This window comes from Salvelinus fontinalis, chromosome 36 (genome assembly GCF_029448725.1).
Source record: "Salvelinus fontinalis isolate EN_2023a chromosome 36, ASM2944872v1, whole genome shotgun sequence".
Classification (NCBI taxonomy): domain Eukaryota; kingdom Metazoa; phylum Chordata; class Actinopteri; order Salmoniformes; family Salmonidae; genus Salvelinus; species Salvelinus fontinalis.
Window position 1 is genome coordinate 14,999,098 of NC_074700.1, and position 22,118 is coordinate 15,021,215.

The 22,118-nt window shown below is 41.2% G+C and overlaps 1 protein-coding gene across 1 annotated transcript in view; it reads left to right on the forward strand.

Moving 5' to 3' along the window:
• The window catches only part of LOC129835257 (phospholipid-transporting ATPase ABCA1-like), a 245,041-nt gene that overhangs the window by 61,593 nt on the left and 161,330 nt on the right, over window positions 1–22,118 (forward strand). Inside the window, exons 12-15 of the mRNA XM_055900807.1 lie at window positions 4,296–4,493; window positions 11,351–11,556; window positions 11,998–12,171; window positions 21,858–22,080. Coding sequence (XP_055756782.1) covers window positions 4,296–4,493; window positions 11,351–11,556; window positions 11,998–12,171; window positions 21,858–22,080 — 801 coding nt within the window. The remainder of the gene's footprint in view (window positions 1–4,295; window positions 4,494–11,350; window positions 11,557–11,997; window positions 12,172–21,857; window positions 22,081–22,118) is intronic.

Below are 22,118 nucleotides of genomic sequence, written 5' to 3' on the forward strand. Positions count from 1 at the left end.
AGTCCCTCCAGCTGTAAAACATCCCCACAGCATGATGCGGCCACCACCATACTTCACCGTAGGGATGGTGCCAGGTTTCCTCCAGACGTGACGCTTGGCATTCAGGCCAAAGAGTTCAATCTTGGTTTCATCAGACCAGAGAATCTTGTTTCTCATGGTCTGAGAGTCTTCAGGTGCCTTTTGGCAAACTCCAAGCGGGCTGTTATGTGCCTTTTATTGAAGAGTGGCTTCTGTCTGGCCACTGTACCATAAAGGCCTGATTGGTGGAGTGCTGCAGAGATGGTTGTCCTTCTGGAAGGTTCTCCAATCTCCACAGAGGACCTCAGGAGCTCTGTCAGAGTGACCATCGGGCTCTTTGTTACCTCGCTAACCAAGGGCCTTCTCCCCCGATTGTTCATTTTGGCTGGGAGGCCAGCTCTTGGAAGAGTCTTCGTGGTTCTGAACTTTTTCCATTTAAGAATGATGGACGTCACTGTGTTCTTGGGGACCTTCAATGCTGCCGAATTGTTTTTGTACACTTCCCCAGATCTGTTGCCTCCAAGAATCCTGTCTTGGAGCTCTACGGACAATTAATTTGACCTCAAGGCTTTGTTTTAGCTCTGACAAGCGCTGTCAACTGTGGGACATTATATAGAGAGGTGCTTGCCTTTCCAAATCATGTCCAATCAATTGAATTTGCCACAGGTGGACACCAAACAAGTTGTAGAAACATCTTAAGGATGATCAATATTAACAGGGTGCACATTAACTCAATTTCGAGTCTTATGGAAAAGGTTATGAATACTTTCACACCCTTAGGTATTTCCATTTTTTTTTTTTTGCTAAACAATCAATATTTGCAAAACAAACCTGTTTTCCCTTTGTCATTATGGGGAAATGTGTGCAGATTGAGGAGGATTATATATACTGTATATATTTTAATCCATTTTGGAATAAGGCTGTAATGTAACAAAATGTGGAAAAAGGGAAGGGGTTTGAATACTTTCCACATGCACTGTACATCAGTCGGAATTATCCTTGTCCATTAGAATTTTGAATGACATACACAAGCCATTCTACTAGGCATATTTACCAACCTTTATCTCTCAAAGTAGAGTCCTACACTTCCTCCCACCAGAATATATCTAACATTTCTAACACAAATTCAGCTGAAAAATATAGCTACATATCAGGTTTATCGATATGGAAAAAATAAAGTAATTATGGGTAAGTGCTGGATAATTTTCACCCTGGCAGTCAGGGAAGGGGATTAGCTTGGAATGGAGAGATGGAGAGCTCACACACCTTTCCCTTCCCAGAAACCCCCTCTCTCTCCTTCCCCTTCCCTTGAAGCAGACATTACTCCCGTGTCACCTGAAATGAGCTTATGGGCAGCTAGGGAAGAGCGTAGCCGAGCACTCCATGTAGCCAGGTTATTCATTACCCCAGCCCTAACCTTTACACAAATGGACCCTGCAATTCTCCTTTGTCTTCATTTTCTCCCTCCGAGCAGCAGGCCTCAGAACTGGTAGTTCCGTGGTGTCATCTTCTCCAGAGGTCTCTCAAGGTTTTAGCAACTTTCTACATTGATGGCGGCAATTACAGCACAGTTGAGTTATCAGCTGAGCTGAAGAGAGAAATCTCTTAAATCCCAAATAAACCCCTAGCCTCCACTGATTGGATCTAGGAGGATTGGATAGGCATAAGCAATATGGTGACAATTCCACCTCATAGACATAGATAGACAACTGCAGTGCCCAAAAGCCATTTTAGCATAGGCAGTGCTATTGAGAACTTGCCTCATTTTGAAGGCAGGTTTACGTTTATTGTCATGAACCTTGTCCTGGAGGCAGAACTGAGCGATTTCCGCTAACGGGCCAGCTGCGAGGTGAAAATTGGCTACATTGTAAAAAGTAATTTAATTTCAGGTTAGGCATTAGGGTTAGCAGTGTGGGTAGGTTTAATGTTAAGGTTAGGCTTAAAATCAGATTTTATGACTTTGTGTCTGTGCCATCTAGTGCTCACTCTGCAGAGCTGCCTACAGGGTAAGATTAATGACAATAAATGCCAACCTGCATGTTGAAGTAGTCAACTGGGTGTGACTCCCTATGGGTTAAGGAAGGATCACTTAATTCCATCCAGGTTATCAGGATGGATCAGCCAATGAATTATACTCGTGAGCAAACATTCCACAACTGCAAGTTGTCTTTATACCTGTTCAAACAACACAGTATGCACCCTTTCAGTTTGTTAACCAACTCATAGAAGTTGTACAATAAGAAAATGGACTACTTAAAAATGGAGATGGTCTTTATGGCGCTACCCGTGCGCTCACAGATGCCTTAGTGGAACAGATACAAAGAAGAGTCCTCTAACTAGCTCTATGTTCCACCTTGACTATCAGAGGGCAAGATGGATTTACTACCATTTCCCCTATAGCCATTCAATCCTCTCAGATCTATGCTAGTGCATAGGGGAGAGGGGGTAGCTCTGGTTTTATGGAATGGCTTGAAGGACCCAGAAAGCAGTATTTTCAAGCACTACTCTGTGTAAAAATAATTACTAGTGTTGCCAACAGGTATCAGTATGGGTTTACATCTGTTCATATAACATTCTATTACAGTAAAAGAGTGACGGGTAATTAATGGTTGGTTGCCATTTACTTGATGCCAAACCAGTGACCATCTAGGAAAATGTCAAGCAGGAATTATTATTAGAATGACCCTATGTTGGAAAATGGTAAGAGGGCTGGTTTGAGTTTTCATTGGCCGTTTGCTGCCGGGAGCCAACCATTTCCATCCTTTTAAAAGGCCAGGGAAAATATGGGGAAAACAGGGGAACATGTATTTTTTTGCCTGAAGACCTCATGTCGGATAATGTAATTTGACACTTGGACGCCGGGGTTAAACGGCATATCTGCAACAATCCGTCCCAAATGCCACTGAACGTTGAGAGTAGTACAACATATATACCATGTTTAGCCACAGACACATTGGCATTCTGTATAATCAATTGAATTTCAGTGACCCTTTACAAATATTCTTAACTCTAAAGTAAAAACGGCAAATTGTTTACAATATATTTCTGTATGTACATCTTGAAACTAAATGAATTATTCCACTCTTCCTATCACAGATATATGGTTAAACCTGATGTTTCTTGATGGTCAGGAGCAGCATAGACGTTTGAAACTTTGATCTCATGTTAAACATTCCAAAGTCTTTACTTAAACGCCACTGAACACAATGGTCAGAATATGTTTGAGGCAGAGAGAGAGGCAGAGAGAGAGGCAGAGAGAGAGAGGCAGAGAGAGAGAGGCAGAGAGAGAGAGGCAGAGAGAGAGAGGCAGAGAGAGAGAGGCAGAGAGAGAGAGGCAGAGAGAGAGGCAGAGAGAGAGAGAATTTCAGCCTGTTTTGCCACACACTACATTATCAGCAGACCATGTTCAGTTATGCAATACAACACCACTATTATCGTGTTATTACACGGTTGCAATTTCATGGTTGCGGGCATACTGTATGCACCCTACAGATCACACTGAGGGGAGCAGTACCAGACAGATGGAAAGGGTGCATCCCAAATGACACGCTATCCCCTTTATAGTGCACTACTTTTGATCTGGGCCCATAGCGATCAGGTCAAAAGTAGTGCACTATATAAGGAATAGGGTGTCATTTGGGATGCAAGTAATGTATTTTCACCAAACCTGTACCAGGGAACGTACAGAACCTGAGTAGGAAGCTATTATGTAAGGCTCCCATTGTTCTACACTACAGGGATGGGTGGCCATTCATTTTTGAAACTGCACACATACTGTAGGGAGGCTGTAACAGCAACACCATTTGCATTTAGATTAGCATATCTCTTCCTTAACTCTTTGAGTGCCGAGTGAAATCATGGAATGAGGCTTAAGCCGAGCTGACAGTTAAGACACCTGGTGCTTATCACACTGGGGCGAGGGCTGTGGGAAGGAGGAAGGAGACAGTCACAGGAAGCACACAGTGTGTGTATGTGTGTGTGGGAATGTACGCTTGTTTGTGCACATGCCTGAGTGTGTCTGCGTATGTGCCTGCGACTCTACATGTGTGAATGTGCACGGTCATGAAAAAGGTGGGTGTAAATTCCCAAGCCTGCAGTACAACAGTGCCATCTAGCTTAATGTTTCTAATTAATTCTCTCACAGAGGAAAAACTATCTGCAGTGCTGCAGGTCTCCAATTAGCTTCCATTGCATTCATTTCTCAGTGCATTGATTGTTTTATAATCTGATGAGTGTAAATTACCCACACAACCCCTTTTCTCTGGTTTTCAAATCAGGCCTTTCTGGATAACCCGGTGTTTGCAGCCGCAATCAACCACGGGCTCAAAGGCACAAGATGGACCGAAGAACTGCTCGCCAACTTCCTGTACAACAGCCCCCCCGAGGACCGCCCCGCGGGCATGCCGCCGAATGACTGGCGCGACGTGTTCAACGCCACCAGCCAAATCCTGGACCTCCTGAAGAAGTTCATTGGGGTTTGTTAATTCTCTCTCTTCACATTGTCAAATGTTATTTGATACATTTTTCCCCCTTTACAAAATACACTTGACATTTTGGAGTGTGTTTATGTATCCTCCCACTGGACACAGACAGTCAATTCAACATGTATTCCACACTGGGTCAATGTAATTCCTTCCATTGAAATGAGGTGGACACAACGTTGATTCAACCATTGTTGTCTAGCTCTAATATATGAGTAAAAACGTTCAACACCGTGTGTGCGTTCAGAAATATAATAGTTCAATTCTTCACCCCCAACAGCACGAGCTGTCGTTTGATTGGGTGAATACAAAGCTAGTTTGCCAATTGTTACGGTATATGCAAAGGTCCATATCAATTGACAACCTTGACAACATTCCGAAAAATGCCTAACTGTACTGCTGTGGTAACAAAAAGGATTGTTATAAGCATCCATGGACACACATTTCCGCTAACATAAGACAAGACACAGCGCTATCTTTACACATACTGTTGTGACATGCAGACAGTTGGGTGAACATTGACGTATTGATCCGTTTGGTGGTATGCAGCGATACACTACTTTCCCTTGCGCTATGTAGCCACACGTGTAGACTACAGACCTTTTATCATCCCCCTCATTGCTAATACCTGGGAGATTACATCTAAGCCTCCTGGGGTTTAACCACATGGGGCAAAGGAATTCCAAAAGTAATGCAATCCCTTTTCGTTCCTGATGTAATTCCATATCTCAAAATGGATGCCGGGAAGATGTTTACTCGTCAATCATTTACCTTTTCCTTGTCGCATAGGCTCAACGCATGCTGAGCGTGGACAGGGGGAGAAAATGTGAATTGTGCTCTCTTTCTGTCTCTCTCTTTCTCTCTCTCTTTCCCGCACTCTTACGTTTCCTCTCTCTCTCTCCCCCGCTCTCTCACGTTCGCTCTCTTTCTCTCTCCCTCACTCTCTTCCTCTCTCGCGTCCTCTCTCTCTCCCTTTCTCTCTCTCTCTCCCCCTCCCCCTCTCTCCCCGCTCTTTTATGTTTGCTCTCTCTCTCTCTTCCATTTGAATTTCTCTCAAGGTATAAAAAATGTAATCAGTATATTAATCAAAGGCTCATGTAGTCAATACATGTCAAGTTGAGGAAACATGGCCAAATTTAACTATAAATCAACATGTCTGGTCTTTCAGGTCCTTCAAATTGAAGAAGACATATGACTAGTAATGCAACATTGATCCTTTATACTTTTTGAAAACGAAATGTCAAATTGGTTGGACTCATTACATCCACAGAATTTACTAATCCAATGTGAATTTTATTAATACACAAATTGTAGCTACTCATTGACCAGAGGATATGTTTGGTTGTGAAAGATAGATAGATAGATTAACTTAAGTGAGTAGATACACTTGATTTGTACTCTGTTATCATCTAGAATTCAGGCGGCTAGTCCTCCCCAGCGAATATGCTGGCACATGGCTAAAAACATATCATTATCATGTACAATATATAAATATACACTGAGTGTACAAAACATTGTGAACACCTGCTCTTTCCATGCCTTCCAAAAGTATTCATACCCCTTAACTTAGTCCACATTTGGTTGTGTTACAGTATGAATTCAAAATTGGTTAAATCAATTGTTTTATCACCCATTTACAAATAATATCCATAATGACGAAATGAAAAAACATTTTTTAGAAAATGTTGCAAGTTTATTGAAAATTAAACACAGACATATCTCATTTACATCCCTGAGTCAATATATGTTACAATCACTTTTGGCAGTGATTACAGCTGTGAGTCTTTCTGGGTCTCTAAGAGCACACCTGGATTGTGCAATATTTGCCCATTATTCTTTTTAAAATTCTTCAAGCTCTGTCAAGTTGATTGTTGATCATTGCTAGACAGACATAAATTTCCATAGATTTTCAAGACGATTTAAGTTAAAACTCTAACTAGGCCATTCAGGAACATTCAGTGTCGTCTTGGTAAGCTACTCTCCCAGTGTTTGTTGGAAAGCAGACTGAACCAGTTATTCCTCAAGGATTTTGCCTGTGCTTATAGCTGTATTCCGTAAATGTTTTCCCTAAAAGCTCCCTAGTCCTTGACAAGGATACCCATAACATGAAGCAGCCAGCACCATGCTGGAAAATATGAAGAGTGGTACTCAGTGTTGTGTTGTGGTGGATTTGTCCCAAACATAACGCTTTGTATTCAGAACAAAAAGTTCCTTTCTTTGACACATTTTTTGGAGTATTACTTAAGAGCACTGTTGCAAACAGGATGCATGTTTTGGAATATTTTTATTCTGTACAGGCTTCCTTCTTTTCACTCTGTCATCTAGGTTAGTATTGTGGAGTAACTACAATGTAATTGATCCATCCTCGGTTTTCTCCTATCACAGCCATTAAACTCTGTAACTGTTTTAAAGTCACCATTGGCCTCATGGTGAAATCACTGAGCAGTTTCCTTCCTCTCCGGTAACTGAGTTAGGAAGGACGCCTGTATCTTTGTAGTGATTGGGTGTATTGATACACCATCCAAAGTATAATGAATAACTTCACCATGCTCAAAGAGATATTCAATTTCTGCTTTTTTTTATTACCCATCTACCAATAGGTACCGTTCTTTGCAAGGCATTGGAAAAACTCCCTGGCCTTTGAGGTTGGATAATTGTATGTGTGGGGTACAGAGTTGGGGTAGTCATTCAAAAATCATGTTAAACACTATTTTTGAACACGGAATGAGTTAGTGATTACCTATTACCTGTTACCTATTATGTGATTTGTTAAGCGCATTTTTACTCCTGAACTTATATAGGCTTGCCTTATCAAAGGGGTTGAATAGTTATTGATTCAAGACAGCTCGGCTTTACATATTTTATAATTTTTTTAAAAAATCTGCTAAATAAATTCCACTTTGACATTATAGGGTATTGTGTTTAGATCAGTGACACAAAATCTAAATGTAATACATTTTAGAGTCAGGTTGAAAAAGCAAAGGGGTGTGAATAGTTTCTGATAGCACTGTAGAATTGACCAGGTGAATCCAGGGGAAAGTTATGATTCCTTATGGAGGTCACTGGTTAAATCCACTTCAATCAGTGTAGATGAAGGGGAGGAAACAGGTTAAATAAATACTTTTTCAGCCTTGAGACATGGATTGTGTGTGTGAAATTCAGAGGGTGAATGGACAAGAAAACATATTGAAGTGCCTTTTGAACCGGGTATGGTAGTGTGTGTCAGGAGCACCGGTTTGTGTCAAGAACTGCAATACTCAACAGTTTTCCGTGTGTATCAAGAATGTTCCACCATTCCAAGGACATCCAGACAACTTGACACAACTGTGGGAAGCATTGGAGTCAACATGGGCCAGCATCCCTCTGGAACGCTTTTGACACCTTGTAGAGTCCATGCCCCGACGAATTGAGGCTGTTCTGAGGGCAAAGGGGGGGAGGGTGGCCATGCAACTCAATATTAGGAAGGTGTCCTTAATGTTTTGCACAGTCAGTCCATGCTAATGTCCTCCCGCAGCTATCATCTATCAGCGTACCCTCTACAACCATGACATCACTGTGTCTGCTACTACAGTGTTGCCTCGTGCCCAAATAGCAACCTGTTACATTTATGGTGCAGTTCTTTTGACCAGGGCCCATAGGACTCTTATCCAAAGTAGTGTACTATTTAGGGAATAGGGTGCCATTTCTGAGTCTAATAAAGGGTGCGAGAGATTGGAGGTGGCAGCCTGTCACATTGTCAGTAGGTTAGTTCCTCAACCGTGATCGAAGTCCGATCATTGCTAGCCAAGACCTAGCACCACCATATCCAGTGGTTGGGGAAAAGCATGACATGTTTGACATAGGGTGAATTTGCTCTACATGCTGATTTTGGATCAGATTCACATTTTCCCAACTAATGGTTCAAGTTGAGATTGGGGGAGGAAGATGCTGATCCTAGGTCTGGACCTAGCGTAAAACTTCACCCCGGAGCTAGTAGGGTTAGGGTTTATTGAGGACAAAATGTACTTACTATAACTGTGAGAGAGTATGTGGGTGTCTCACCTCGCAATTTTAAGATTAATGCAATAACTGTAAGTTTCTCTGAATAAGCGTGTCTGCCAAATTACTTAAATTGAATAGGATTTTGATGGGTTGACTTAGAGCAGTGGGCTTGTGCTGAGTGGCTGCTTAGGCTGCTTCCTCAATGGATCACTACAGATTACAAGTGTAGATCCAAACTCTTAAGAGGACAAACTTTTTAATGCACTTGACCTTTGACTCTGCAGTGTTCTTGTCATAAGTCGTCATGTAGATTATGAACTAAGTGGGATATAGAAGAGTCTGTCAGGTCTCAATTGAAACATCAGCTTGATGAGCACACATACACAATCCATGTCTCAATTGTCTCTAAGCTTAGAAATCTTTCTTTAACCTGCCTCCTCCCCTTCATCTACACTGATTGAAGTGGATGTAACAAGTGACATCAATAAGGGATCACAGCTTTCACCTGGTCAGTCTGTGTCATGGGAAGAGCAGATGTTCTTAATGTTTTGTACACTCCGTGTATATGACAATGAAACATATGTATTTGTTTAAGAGATGCTGCCACATGGTTGGTGGTACAGTATGTAAACAGTCTCATAGTTAATACATCGCAGGTAAGATGACACAATATATAATCCTACCTAATGCATTGCGAGTAAACCAATGCATTAAAACCCGTTCCTGCAGTCAAATGACCTAGTGGCCTCATGGGTGGAAAAACATATATATTTTTTAAATGCTGGAAATCTGGTGTTTCTATGTAAAATAGTTTTGTTATTTTTCAGTCTTCTGTAATGTGTAAAAAGTGTAATATTGGGATGCAAACTCAAAATGGAATACATTTCAACTCTATATCTGACATGCTGCGGCTGTCTTCTTCTCTGTAAGCCCATAACCATGTGTGTGAGATGTATACTTTTGTTTCAAAGTAGATTTGTTTAAGATTTCCAAGAAACACTCTGTGTAACCCTGATTTAGCCCACTGCAGCAAAAGTCGAAACAAACCTAACATTTCCCTACCTACAGGGCAGGCACAAACTGCCCAATAATCATATAATGTCATGTACTGCATAACGTACAGCCAAAAATGTGACATGCTGAATTTGGACATTCAATAACAACATATGCAATTACATGCTGCCTGTGAAAATAGTAAAGGACCTTCTTTACTGAGAGAAAGTACCATAACAAGCCCGTGTGCTAGAGGTATGTGTGGACAGCTGTCAAGCCAGATTCACTCCCCAGATGGCTAGCTCATTACAGTCCATTGGAAACAAGGATAAAGCGAGTGCCAGCCAGCTACCAAATCTGTATCTCAGAATGCCTCAGCCATACTCCATAACATATCCCTTGGCAGCTCTGCATCATTTGTAACTCCGCTGTTGTCCAGTCTATTGTTTTCAGTGTCAGTACCAAAACATATTTGTTCTACTGCACCATTCCTCAGGCATGTCTTATGTTGTGGTTTCTGCTAATCCATTCTTTTTGTATCGTGGTATTGCAGAAAGGCTATTTTCCCTTTTTATTTTATTATTGTCTTTTAGTGAGGAGCATTAATGCAAATATGGTACGATTAAGCAATAAGGCCCGAGGGGGTGTGGTATATGGCCAATATACCACAGCTAAGAGCTGTTCATAAGCACGACAACGCGGAGTGCCTGGATACAGCTCTTTGCGGTGGTATATTGGCCATATACTGTACAACAAACCCCCGAGGTGCCTTATTGCTGTTATAAACTGGTTACCAACGTAATTAGAAGAGTAAAAATAAGTGTTTTGTCATACTCGTAGCATACGGTCTGATATACCACTGCTGTCAGCCAATAAGTATTCAGGGCTCGACCATCAAGTTTCTAATCATGTGTACATGTCTAAAATCTTACTGTCGGTACAGGAGAAAAAGGTTGTGTATGATATTGCGGAAGACCTAACATGAGTTCGTATGCCCTATGCACTGAGGCACAAACTTGATTTCCACGCTCAACTCAGGTTTAAATCGAGTTACAAATCATGTAATTTCAAACATTGTGTACAACAATCTACCTAAGGTACTCTGATGTTGACTATTGTCGCTATGATACATAATGGGGAGTTGAAATGAGTTGAGTGTTGATTGAAGGACATTTAGATTAGATGAGTTTATTAGTCACATGCACAGGGTCGCAGATGTAATCGCAGGGTACGGTGAAGTACTTATGCTTCTAGCTCCAACAGTGGAGGTCAAATGTGGCCGGTGAACGTTTTGCTTCTTGAAAGCCCAATATCTTGAAGACTTGACTGCTGACATGCAAAACATTGTGGGACTGTATCAATAGTCTAATCGAAAAAAAATACCAAAAGATAGTTTGAGTGGAGATTTCCTTTAAGATTAGTTTCTGGAGGTAATGGAACTCTATTGAGTTCAGTAGTGCAACTACATATTACTAAAAGTATATGATTCTACTCTTTCAACCATGCAAATAACTTTAATCATGTCTTTTATGGGCAGTACAGTTGGCCTTGAAGTCTCCATGTTTCAGAGTTGTTGGAAAGATGGGAGATGCGGCGAGTGGGCGTAATGGTTTTGGACATGTTCTTTCTGTGTAATATCTATGAAACACCCAGGGCTGGAATTGGTTTGCAACGGGTGGGAACTTTTAAAGGAATGGGGTTCCCAAAGTGACATTTCAGTAAGATCTGTATCCTGAGATGAATGCATACCTAAAGCACTCTCTTTTCTCATCTTATATTAAAGTCATGATCTTGTTTAAGACCCCTAGCAGTTTGTAAAGAATTAAGTAAACTTATTTTCTCTCTTTCTTAGCGTAACTTGTCTTTCAATGTTACAGTGCCTGGACCTGGATAAGTTTGAGGCTGTTGACAGTGAGGGACATCTCGTGGCTAGAGCCTTGGAGCTTCTAGAAAACGATACGTACTGGGCTGGTATAGTTTTCGAAGACCTCGACCCTGCCGCCAGCCACCCCCCTCCTTACGTCAAGTACAAGATCCGCTTGGACATCGATGAGGGGGAGAGTACCAATAAGATTAAAGAAAGGTAGGCACAGTGCACAGACTCTCCGCTCTCAGCCTGTTCAGTTTTCTTGCCAACGAGAAAACTTTGGGCGACAGGGCCCGTATTCATAGTGTCTCAGAGGAGTGCTGATCCAGGATCAGGTCTCCCTGTCCATGTAATTTTATTCAAAATGACCTTAAAGGTGAAGAATATCCTAGATCAGCACTCCTACTGTGAGACACTTTATGAATACAAGCTGTGATGTTGCTTAGCCTTTTTTTACCAGACAATTGAAGCATCTTAAGCAAATAGACATTTTCTTGCATATTCCTGCTATATCTCAGATGATTAATAGTAAGCATTCAGTGACAAAAAATGTATATATTTTGGTGTAACATATAGCGGTTTCATCCATGATGTTTTCAGCCACGGCTGTCTCTTAAACACTAACAGTCATGTGACGTGTGTCCTTTCAATTTAAAGGGGATGGTCTCCCGGGGCCCGTGACTCCTTCAACAACCTGCGCTATATATGGGGAGGCTTCGCCTATCTGCAGGACATGATAGACCACGGCATTATACGGGTGCACACGAACAAATCACAGCCGCTCGGCGTGTTTGCCCAGCAAATGCCGTATCCCTGCTACGTGGACGACGTGTGAGTACAAAAGCTTTAATCTGTCTGGCCCATGATTAGAGAGGGAAGAAGGCATTACCACAATAAAAATCCACTCACTCTGGGACTTGCCACTCACCGCCACCACAGGCTTGAGTAATGGCAGTTACTAAGCCCTCACAAATGTCCATGTGGAATTTTTTCCACAGAAAGCTACAGTGTATCTCTTCTTTTGTCTTTCGTCGTTGGCTACTGCTGTCTGGTACAGCCATACCTTAGGAAAACATAGAGGAGAGAATTGTTAGTATTGTAATTCTAACATGAACATTTGAGGTCCATCACAAGTTTTCAATTATGAATTTTGGCTAAGCTGAGGAAAAACAAACTTGTGGCAAGACGGAGAGACAACAGGACAGAGCAGAAGATGTCTGAGCTATTGATTTACTCAAACCACAGGCCGCCCAGGTCTTGAACATTATATACCCGAGCCAATTTTCCCAAAAGCATCTTAAGGCTAAGTTCCTCGTTAGACTCTTCATAAGAGCATCATTGAATCTAAGAGCTGTTTCCCGAAACCATTGTTACTAAAGTTGCCGTTGAAAAGGTTTGTTATTGAATGATTGCATCAGACCCCTCGTAGAATAGGTACTGTAATTGTGTCGAATTAGACGCTTCACAAGTCCTCAACTGGTAGCTTCATTAAATAGTACCCGCAAAACACCAGTCTCAACGTCATCAGTGAAGAGGCGACTCCGGGATGCTGGCCTTCTAGGTAGAGTTCCTCTGTCCAGAGTCTGTGTTCTTTTGCGGGTACTATTTAATGAAGCTGCCAGTTGAGGACTTGTGAGGCGTCTGTTTCTCAAACTAGACACACTAATGTTCTTGTCCTCTTGCTCAGTTGTGCACCGGGGCCTCCCACTCATCTTTCTATTCTGGTTAGAGCCAGTTTGCGCTGTTATGTGAAGGGAGTAGTCCACAGCGTTGTACGAGATCTTCAGTTTCTTGGCAATTTCTTGCATGGAATTGCCTTCATTCATCAGAACAAGAATAGACTGACGAGTTTCAGAAGAAATTTATTTTTTCTTGCCATTTTGAGCCTGTAACCGAACACACAAATGCTGATGCTCCTGATAATCAACTAGTCCAAAGAAGGCCAGTTGTATTGCTTCTTTAATCAGAACAACAGTTTTCAGCTGTGCTAACATAATTGTTTTCTAATGATCAATTAGCCTTTTAAAATGATAAACTTGGATAAGCTAACACAATGTGCCATTGGAACACAGGAGTGATGGTTGCTGATATTGGGCCTCTGTGCGCCTATGTATATACACTGCTCAAAAAAATAAAGGGAACACTTAAACAACACAATGTAACTCCAAGTCAATCACACTTCCGTGAAATCAAACTGTCCACTTAGGAAGCAACACTGATTGACAATAAATTTCACATGCTGTTGTGCAAATGGAATAGACAAAAGGTGGAAATTATAGGCAATTAGCAAGACACCCCCAATAAAGGAATGGTTCTGCAGGTGGTGACCACAGACCACTTCTCAGTTCCTATGCTTCCTGGCTGATGTTTTGGTCACTTTTGAATGCTGGCGGTGCTTTCACTCTAGTGGTAGCATGAGACGGAGTCTACAACCCACACAAGTGGCTCAGGTAGTGCAGTTCATCCAGGATGGCACATCAATGCGAGCTGTGGCAAAAAGGTTTGCTGTGTCTGTCAGCGTAGTGTCCAGAGCATGGAGGCGCTACCAGGAGACAGGCCAGTACATCAGGAGACGTGGAGGAGGCCGTAGGAGGGCAACAACCCAGCAGCAGGACCGCTACCTCCGCCTTTGTGCAAGGAGGTGCACTGCCAGAGCCCTGCAAAATGACCTCCAGCAGGCCACAAAATCATGAACGCCTACCACGCTGAACCTTGGTCTCCTTCTTCAACCCACCGGAGTCGTTACAACACTGTATTTCTGATCAAATTGGTGTTATTTTAATGGCCCAAAAATTGCTTTTCTTTCAAAAACAAGGACATTTCTAAGTGACCCCAAACTTTTGAACGGTAGTGTACCTACGGTATATATTTCAATGATATTGAAATACATTTCTTGTTCAGTCAATTGAGGAAAGATGTATGGTTAAAACACTCGTAAGCTTACGTTCCATCGCTATCGGGAAACAAGGCCCTGAATGCTTGATGTACCTTTGAATTATTCAGGCTACATACTTATAGTCCCTCCCTTTCATTCAATATCATTTCCCTCCTCAAGAAAATACCCAAATCCCTTATGAAGCCATGATATAGAGATTGATAGGGACCATTCTATTCTGTGTAAATCAGGCATTCGTTAGTGTTACCGTTTTATGGCACAATACATACAGTATCTGTATTTCGAGACAGAGAATGCACTACAGCGCTCAATCTTAGGCAGCTAAGGTTTCAATCTTAGGCAGCTAAGGATTGATCATGTAGCTCAATGACGTCATCGGGGGACAGATAATTACAAAGGAGATCTAAGTCCACTTGTACAACAAAGTACACTGAGTGTACAAAACATTAAGAACACCGTCTTAATATTGAGTTGCACCCCGCCCTTTTGCCTTCAGAACAGCCACAGTTCGTCGGGGCTTGGACTCTACAAGGTGTCTTAAGCATTCCACATGGATGCTGGCCCATGTTCACTCCAATGCTTCCCACAGTTGTGTGAAGTTGGCTGGATGTCCTTTGGATGTTGGACCATTCTTGATACAAAGGGAAACTGTTGAACGTGAAAAACCCAGCAGCGTTGCAGTTCTTGACACAAACCGGTGCTCCTGGCACCTACTACCATACGGTCAAAGGTACTTCAATCTTTTGTCTTGCCCATTTACCCTCTGAATCACACACATACACAATCCATGTCTCAATTGTTTCAATGCTTAAAAATCCTTCTTTAACTGATATCCTCCCCTTCATATACACTGATTGAAGAGGATTTAACAATTGACATCAATAAGGGATCATAGCTTTCACCTGGATTCACCTGGTCAGTCTATGTCATGGAAGGAGTTCCTAATGTTTTGGACATTCAGTCCCAAGTGACACCCTATTCCCTATTGTGCACTAAATAGTGACTAGGTTGCAAAGCAGACGCAATGTTTCAGGACACAGATATTTCCCGCATTAGAAATCACTGTCCCTAAGACCCATGATTGAATTAACAAGTTAACAGCACCAGAGCATATAGCCTAACAACCGTCATAGGAACATACCCTTCTTATGATACAGTAGTATGACCAGGGCTAGAGAGAGTGGAGACTAGAGTCATGAGGTGTGGATGTTACGGTTGTAGATCAGACCTGGGTTCAAATGGTAGTTGCTTTCTGTCAGATACTTCCGTTGCAATTGATTGTGCGTGCTTGGAGCAATGGAACCAATATAATAGTCCCGTAAGTGCAAACTCTGTCCACGTGGTTGCCTTAGAACTAAAGAGAATTAATGATGAACCTATGTATGTTTTTAGATGCAGTAGGCCTAGTGTTGCTGGTGGCATTGATTAGAGCACATATATTTGGATATCATAAGGTGAATGCACCAATTTGTAAGTCGCTCTGGATAAGAGCGTCTGCTAAATGACTTAAATGTAAATGTAATACTTTATCTGTGCTTTATCAAGCTTGCCTGATTCAATGTAACCCCTGGAATAGTCCAAAGTGTGAATCCCACCCATCTGGCACCCCAGGTAGGCCCCATCAAGCTCAAAATGCTCATGCCAAATACTATTTGAACCCAGGTCTGGTTAGAAATGTGTTATTTTTAATGATGGTAAGTTACTACATATGGTTGCCTTGGAAACATATGGTTAAAGACAACATCAGTGCTAGTCAGACAGAAAGCACATTGGCAGAGTCAGTAATGTCTTTATTGATTTCTCATCAACATCTGGACTAGCAATTGAATCTCCATGAAAAAACGTCTCTCTTTAGCCGATAATCAGCTTGATTGGTAGCACAAACCACATAACATTCTGGTGGATCTTCAAAAAGGACCTTGATCAAATATTGGGCTTACTAGGCTTATACCATAGTATACATAGTATACAAGGTATTACACAACCAACATAGAAAAATGAGTAGATATTTGCAAAAATCGAATCTATCTGAATACTTGGAAATTAAGGTAAAAAAAAATGCATAACAGACATAACAGCATTGTTACCTGTGGTGCCTTTATGACAGTCGTTACTTGCTGAATATCAAACTGATTGCGGTCCACTTTTAGCGTTTCTGAGTATTAGCTGGTTTCAAAAACACATATATTACAGAGGTGGTTTGGTGAGCCACACTTGTGTGAGGAGTAATCTTGACCGAGACCTGAAGATCTAATACCTTGGTTTTTAGCTCAGAGGGCTAACACAATCTCATAGCGAAGACCTGCGTTCAAATCCCAGTTGGTCACATAGACACTATGGTGACACACAACAGTAAACTCAGTTGGCTTTATCCCGTGAAGACTGTTGGTGAGAGGGTGAAAGATCATCTTGCATATGCATTGTGGTTTGCTGTAGGCCTGTATTTTTAAGAATGGTCTCCTCACCCTCTCTAATGGCAAAATGGAAACCATCCATTTTATGTTCATTATTTGCCAGCGAATGTTGCAAACGAGCTCAAATGAGACAATCAAAGTGCTTATTTCATAATGCTCCCCTCCTGCCTGGGTTCCCTCTCCGTGAAACAAAGGAATAATAACCACTGAAGATGAATGGGGGCTATAAATGCCACAAAACCCTTAGTCCCTCCGCCATTTACTCTTTCCCCTGCCTAGACATTTGGGGGTTTCCTGTAAATTATTAACACTTGAAAACCGTTATTTAGTTCATAAATAATTGAGAGTGGGATTGCAGAAAAAGGAAGATGCAGGGAAGCATGAGAGAAAAGACCTTTTGGGGTGATTATTGTGATCTCAAAATGTGTCGCTGCCGCTGCAGTCAAAAGTGGGAGGAAGAGCATTGTGCATTCAGATGTTCCTGTTTTTAACCTGCTGTAACCATTTTTCAGTTTAGAGATGTCCAAAATGCCTAATCTGACTTTAAAATGCAATTTCAAAACTAGAGAATTCTCAGTACTTTTACACAACTTATTATCAATTGAAAGAATGTGCACTTTAACTGTGGAAAGCAAATCAAATATATGGATTAAGGTCCTAAATTACATACACTTGACAAAAAGTGTAAAGTGCTTTATTAAAGCTTCAGTCCATGTAATGCCCTTGTTTGAGTTGATAATAACACACTTTCACTTTACCTGCATATTTTAGATGCAGATAGCATCCCAAAGGTGATTTTATGAACAGTACTTGCAATATTAATTTGATTTATCATGCTTTGTTCCATTTTCCATATAATAGAGGATGAGCCTTGCACTTTCCTTTAAACATTGAGCTATGCATTTCAATCATTGCAGCTCTTTCTCAGGGATACTCTTAGTCAGAAGAGTACATTCCGATTGGACACACATGGACACTTCCTTTCAACGTGGACAATTGAGCGATATTTGATTGACACGTTGATCAATGAGATCAGATTATTCAACCACTCAAAAACGTGAGATTGGTATCACTACACTAAAAGCACAACCAACATGATGAAATAATCCTGTGGTTAAAATTTCACCCTCCAAACAACCGTTTACGTTAATGAAGTTTTGCAAATCCAATGTATTTTACAATTAGATTCCACGTCACAAAACTGCACATTGACGAATTATGCTGAAACAGTGTTGATTCAACAATTTTTCCCCCCAGTGGGTTTTCTTTCCCTCCTTTGCACATATAATATATTATTAGACAGGGGTTGACCGACAGTATTGACCCAGTGGCTCTCATGAAACAAAGACCCATAGATACCACTGTGTTTCCAGCAGGTTTACCCTCTCTCCTTCCTCACTGTATTTCTCTCCCACTCCAGTACCTATTTACAGTACAAAGTCAACTGCTACAGATCTGTTGGTTCTTCTACGAGAGCCGACCCTTTTTGCATTTTCAAACTGTATTTGTCACATTCCCACACCAACCATGCGATGAAGGCTGAGGATAAGAGTTCAGGCTCCTCGGCATTTAAGGGCCAGATAAGACACGGAGTCTCGGCTGCGCTCGAATCAGAGAATCAATTGTTTGTACCTCAATGCTGTTCCATATCAATAGTCGTTTAACAATGCAATCTTGATGTTGTATCAGAACTTCATTACAATAACATGTACATCGAACTTGGATATTGCACGGGACAGGTTCCTATGAGGCTTTAGAAATTGTTTACAGCATAGGTATATGAGTATTGTGACTGCACTTTCCAGCAGTATTACTTTGCAAACGAGATAAAGGATGTATTATCTGCAAATACGAGAGACAAATTTACATCAACGATACTGCCCCTTTGTGCCTATAGGCACAACAATAAAGACACCAAATTGACTTTCAAACAGTAGATACTTTTGAGAATCACCACGTCTGCAAACATAAATGTTTGTAGCGGCAGTTAAAATGATCTCTAAAACATACCAACCAACTAACCCTTGGAATATTCCACCCCTCCTGCCGTTTCAGTGGCAAGAACATATTTAACATAATGACACTATTCTCTGGAGTTTCTCTGCCACCCATATCACTTGATTTACTAAGAACCCCGAGTCTCCCAACTCTCCTAAATTTAAGTCACGGCGGCGATGTAACTCGAGCCCTGTAACATGCACCCAGTAGAGGACTTATATTATTTAAGCATCCTCAAATCGATCAGCAATGTATTATTCAGGAGCATCTGGTGGCAAGGTTGTCAGTGTCAAACGTGGTGTGCATGACTGATCGACTCTATAGTGACAAGTCGACAAGGAGTTAACGGTCGCAGGTTGGCAACCATTAAAGGGGCAATCTTGAATTTGGTACATTAATGTTGTTTGAATCCCAGATTGTCCCTTTAAAGAGATATTACAATATAATAAGGACTCTGTAATAAGGGGATTAATATTCAATCTGATGCAACTGTTAGCTGAGGCACGATCTTGTTTGTGAAAAAAAAATCAAATAGGCACATTTTATATACAGAAAATTTTATGATCTAATAAGCAGACCGAGCAAGTAGAAAAAGCATAAATAAATAACAGAAAATAAAATTAAACAAAAATAAAACTAAGACACAAAGTGGTCTAATCAGGGATCAGATTACAAAAGTGAATATGAAGACAAGGCTTCTTTAGATTTAACTAATTTAAAAGATGTCTTGTACAATGTAACCTCATTCAAAAAGATTGCACACAGAGAAAGAACATTTGTGTATGAAATATTTTGCCATGATAATTCAACATTTATGTCCTCCATTAGGAAGCAAAATCTGACATTATTATATTAAAGTAGCTATAATCAGATCATTTTATGTAATCTAGTATTGAAATGCATCCCAAAAGGGTTTAGAGAGTTGACATGTAAAGAAAAGATGTGATTAAAGTCAAAAATAGATTGAAAACAAACCACTGTTATCTTTTTTCCCCTTTTCTTCTTTACTTTAAGCTCTTAAGCAGACCTAAGTTAACATTAGACATGTTATTTGAATTCCACACACACACATTCCAAGTTCAACTTTTTTGACACTCCTATTCTGTTTCAGTTGCTCCTAGAAACTTGGTGGTGTTAACTTGAACCCTTCTTGTGGCTTTACACTGCTTCCTGTGAAAGTGATACATCCCACGAGAGAACAGGAAGTGACCTCGAAGCCAGGTCGCTCCCATTCAAGCACTCACATTACTGAATTTTCTCTGTCACAGGGGCTGTCTCTACATTGTGAAGTAGAGGACAAGGTACACCGTTATTCCCCTCTGACTCCCTAATTGGTACTACTGAGAGACAGCATTTAGTTGATGTCTTTCAAAGCTAGGCACAACTCCAAATCCTCTCCACAAATGGTTTCGAAAAGTCTGTTTTGTGGTGCTTGCATTCTGGCATATGGTAGTGAGGGATTTATAAAAGGCACTTCTCATCTTATAAATGGACTATCCTAGCGGATCACGCCGTAATTTGCAATTAATATGATACATTGGCCCGTGATATCATGTAAACTTTTATAGTGTTTTTAACATCTCTGGGTAGCCACTACCCATGTTTCTATGCTCACATATGCCTCTACTAACTCAGCTAGGTTTGGAGAAAATCTTTAGGTGCTGGAGAGAGAAAAAACCTTTCTGCTCCTGCTTTCCTCGTGAAAATGGTCCTCATTGTCAGGGGCGAATTACCAATTAAAAGAAGTAGGCTTTTGTGCCGGCCCGTTTTCAATTGGCCGAGTTTCAAAAGTCCCGAAACAAATCACTCGCCCAAAAGTTAGTCGAGAAATTAGCCCAATGTAAATGCACTGGAAATGTGCTTTCATTAAATCTTAATGTTTATTAGCATTAATGTGGGACACTGTTCTACCTATTACGGTATATAGAGCCCCTTTATCCTGCCTGCCCCACCGTGATAAACTGGTGCTTCGTTGGCATTCTAAGGATTGTATTTATGGTCGGTAAGCACAATTGATATGTGAAATCTTTACTTTGTCAAAGGCTCAATCCATTTGATATATCTTCTTCACTGTCTAATAGAGCAATGGCAGCACTTTATTATATTGGCGCCGTACAATATATTGACATGGCATTATGAAACGTGTTTGAAGTTTATTGGGAGGAATCTTATCCTGGGGCAGAGCTGAGGGATTTCCACTAGATGGGCCAGATGCAAAGTCAAAATTGGCTATATATCGTAACAATCCAATGAAAACAAGAAATTAGCTTTCTGTTCATTTAAGGTTAGGGTTAGGCATTAGGGTTAGCAGCGTGGTTAGGGTGAAGGTAAGGGTTAGGTTTAAAATCAGATTTTGAGACTTTGTGGCTGTGCCAGCTAGTGACTATCCTGCAGCGCTGCCTCCATTACATGAGTCATCCCAATAAATACCACCAACCTGCTTTAATACTGTCTGATTCTATTGTAACATCATCAAATGATCCATCATGCTGAGTATGGCGGGTGGTTCTAGATGGTTAGATAGAGCTGATGCACAAGGTTTATGAAGGCTAGCTCAATGTAAAATCCCCTTATAATAGAGCTGAATCTATAAACGTATTGGACCCTTGATTAAAAACTCCCAGAGTGTGTCTATCTTAATGGATCATCCGTTGGGACGATGACATTTACTGCATCAACAGAACTTATTTTCTCTCTCGGTCTTCTAAGGGGCAAGGGTCCGTTCACTGGATGAAAAATGAGGTGTTCAGACAAAGTGTTATCCTAAACTGTGTTGAATTTCTCAAAATGACTAGAGGCCATTTTAACAATAGAACAATGGTTGCCAAGGCTCCCTGTTCAGTAAATTATTATGCTTAGCTATGATAGTACGACAAGATTAAAACAACGTGTGAAAGACTATATTAGTCCATTAAACTAAGTGCTGATTCTGAACTCAAGATACACATTGATTTGAAGACGAGATTGATTTTGTTTTTGTTAGTTGTTCAACATGCCTCATTCAGCCCATCTCTGAAAACCTGATTGCGAGAGCTCTGTCTTTACATAAGGAGTGGGGTTTATACAACAGATGATCAATAAATAATGCATTAACTCCCATCTTGCTGCATTGCCTTCCCTTATCAAAACCTGGGCTTGTCGATATCACCGGCTTAGCTGTTTCGTGACCTCTGTGATTGCCTCCCTTGCCTTCCCTTTGCACCCACCAGCTTCCTCGCGAGTATCGGAACCATGCTTCCCATGTACCTGGTGCTGGCCTTCATGTACACCGTCTGCATGACCATCAAGGGCCTCGTCCTGGAGAAGGAGCTCAGGCTCAAGGAGGTTCAGCGGGCCGTTGGAGTTCAGAACGGTGCCATTTGGTTCGCGTGGTTCACCGAGAACTTTGTCCTGCTCATGGTCCCATGCGCATTCATAAGTGTCATGGTTAAGGTCAGTACTGAGAATGATGACTACTTTCAAATAACAAA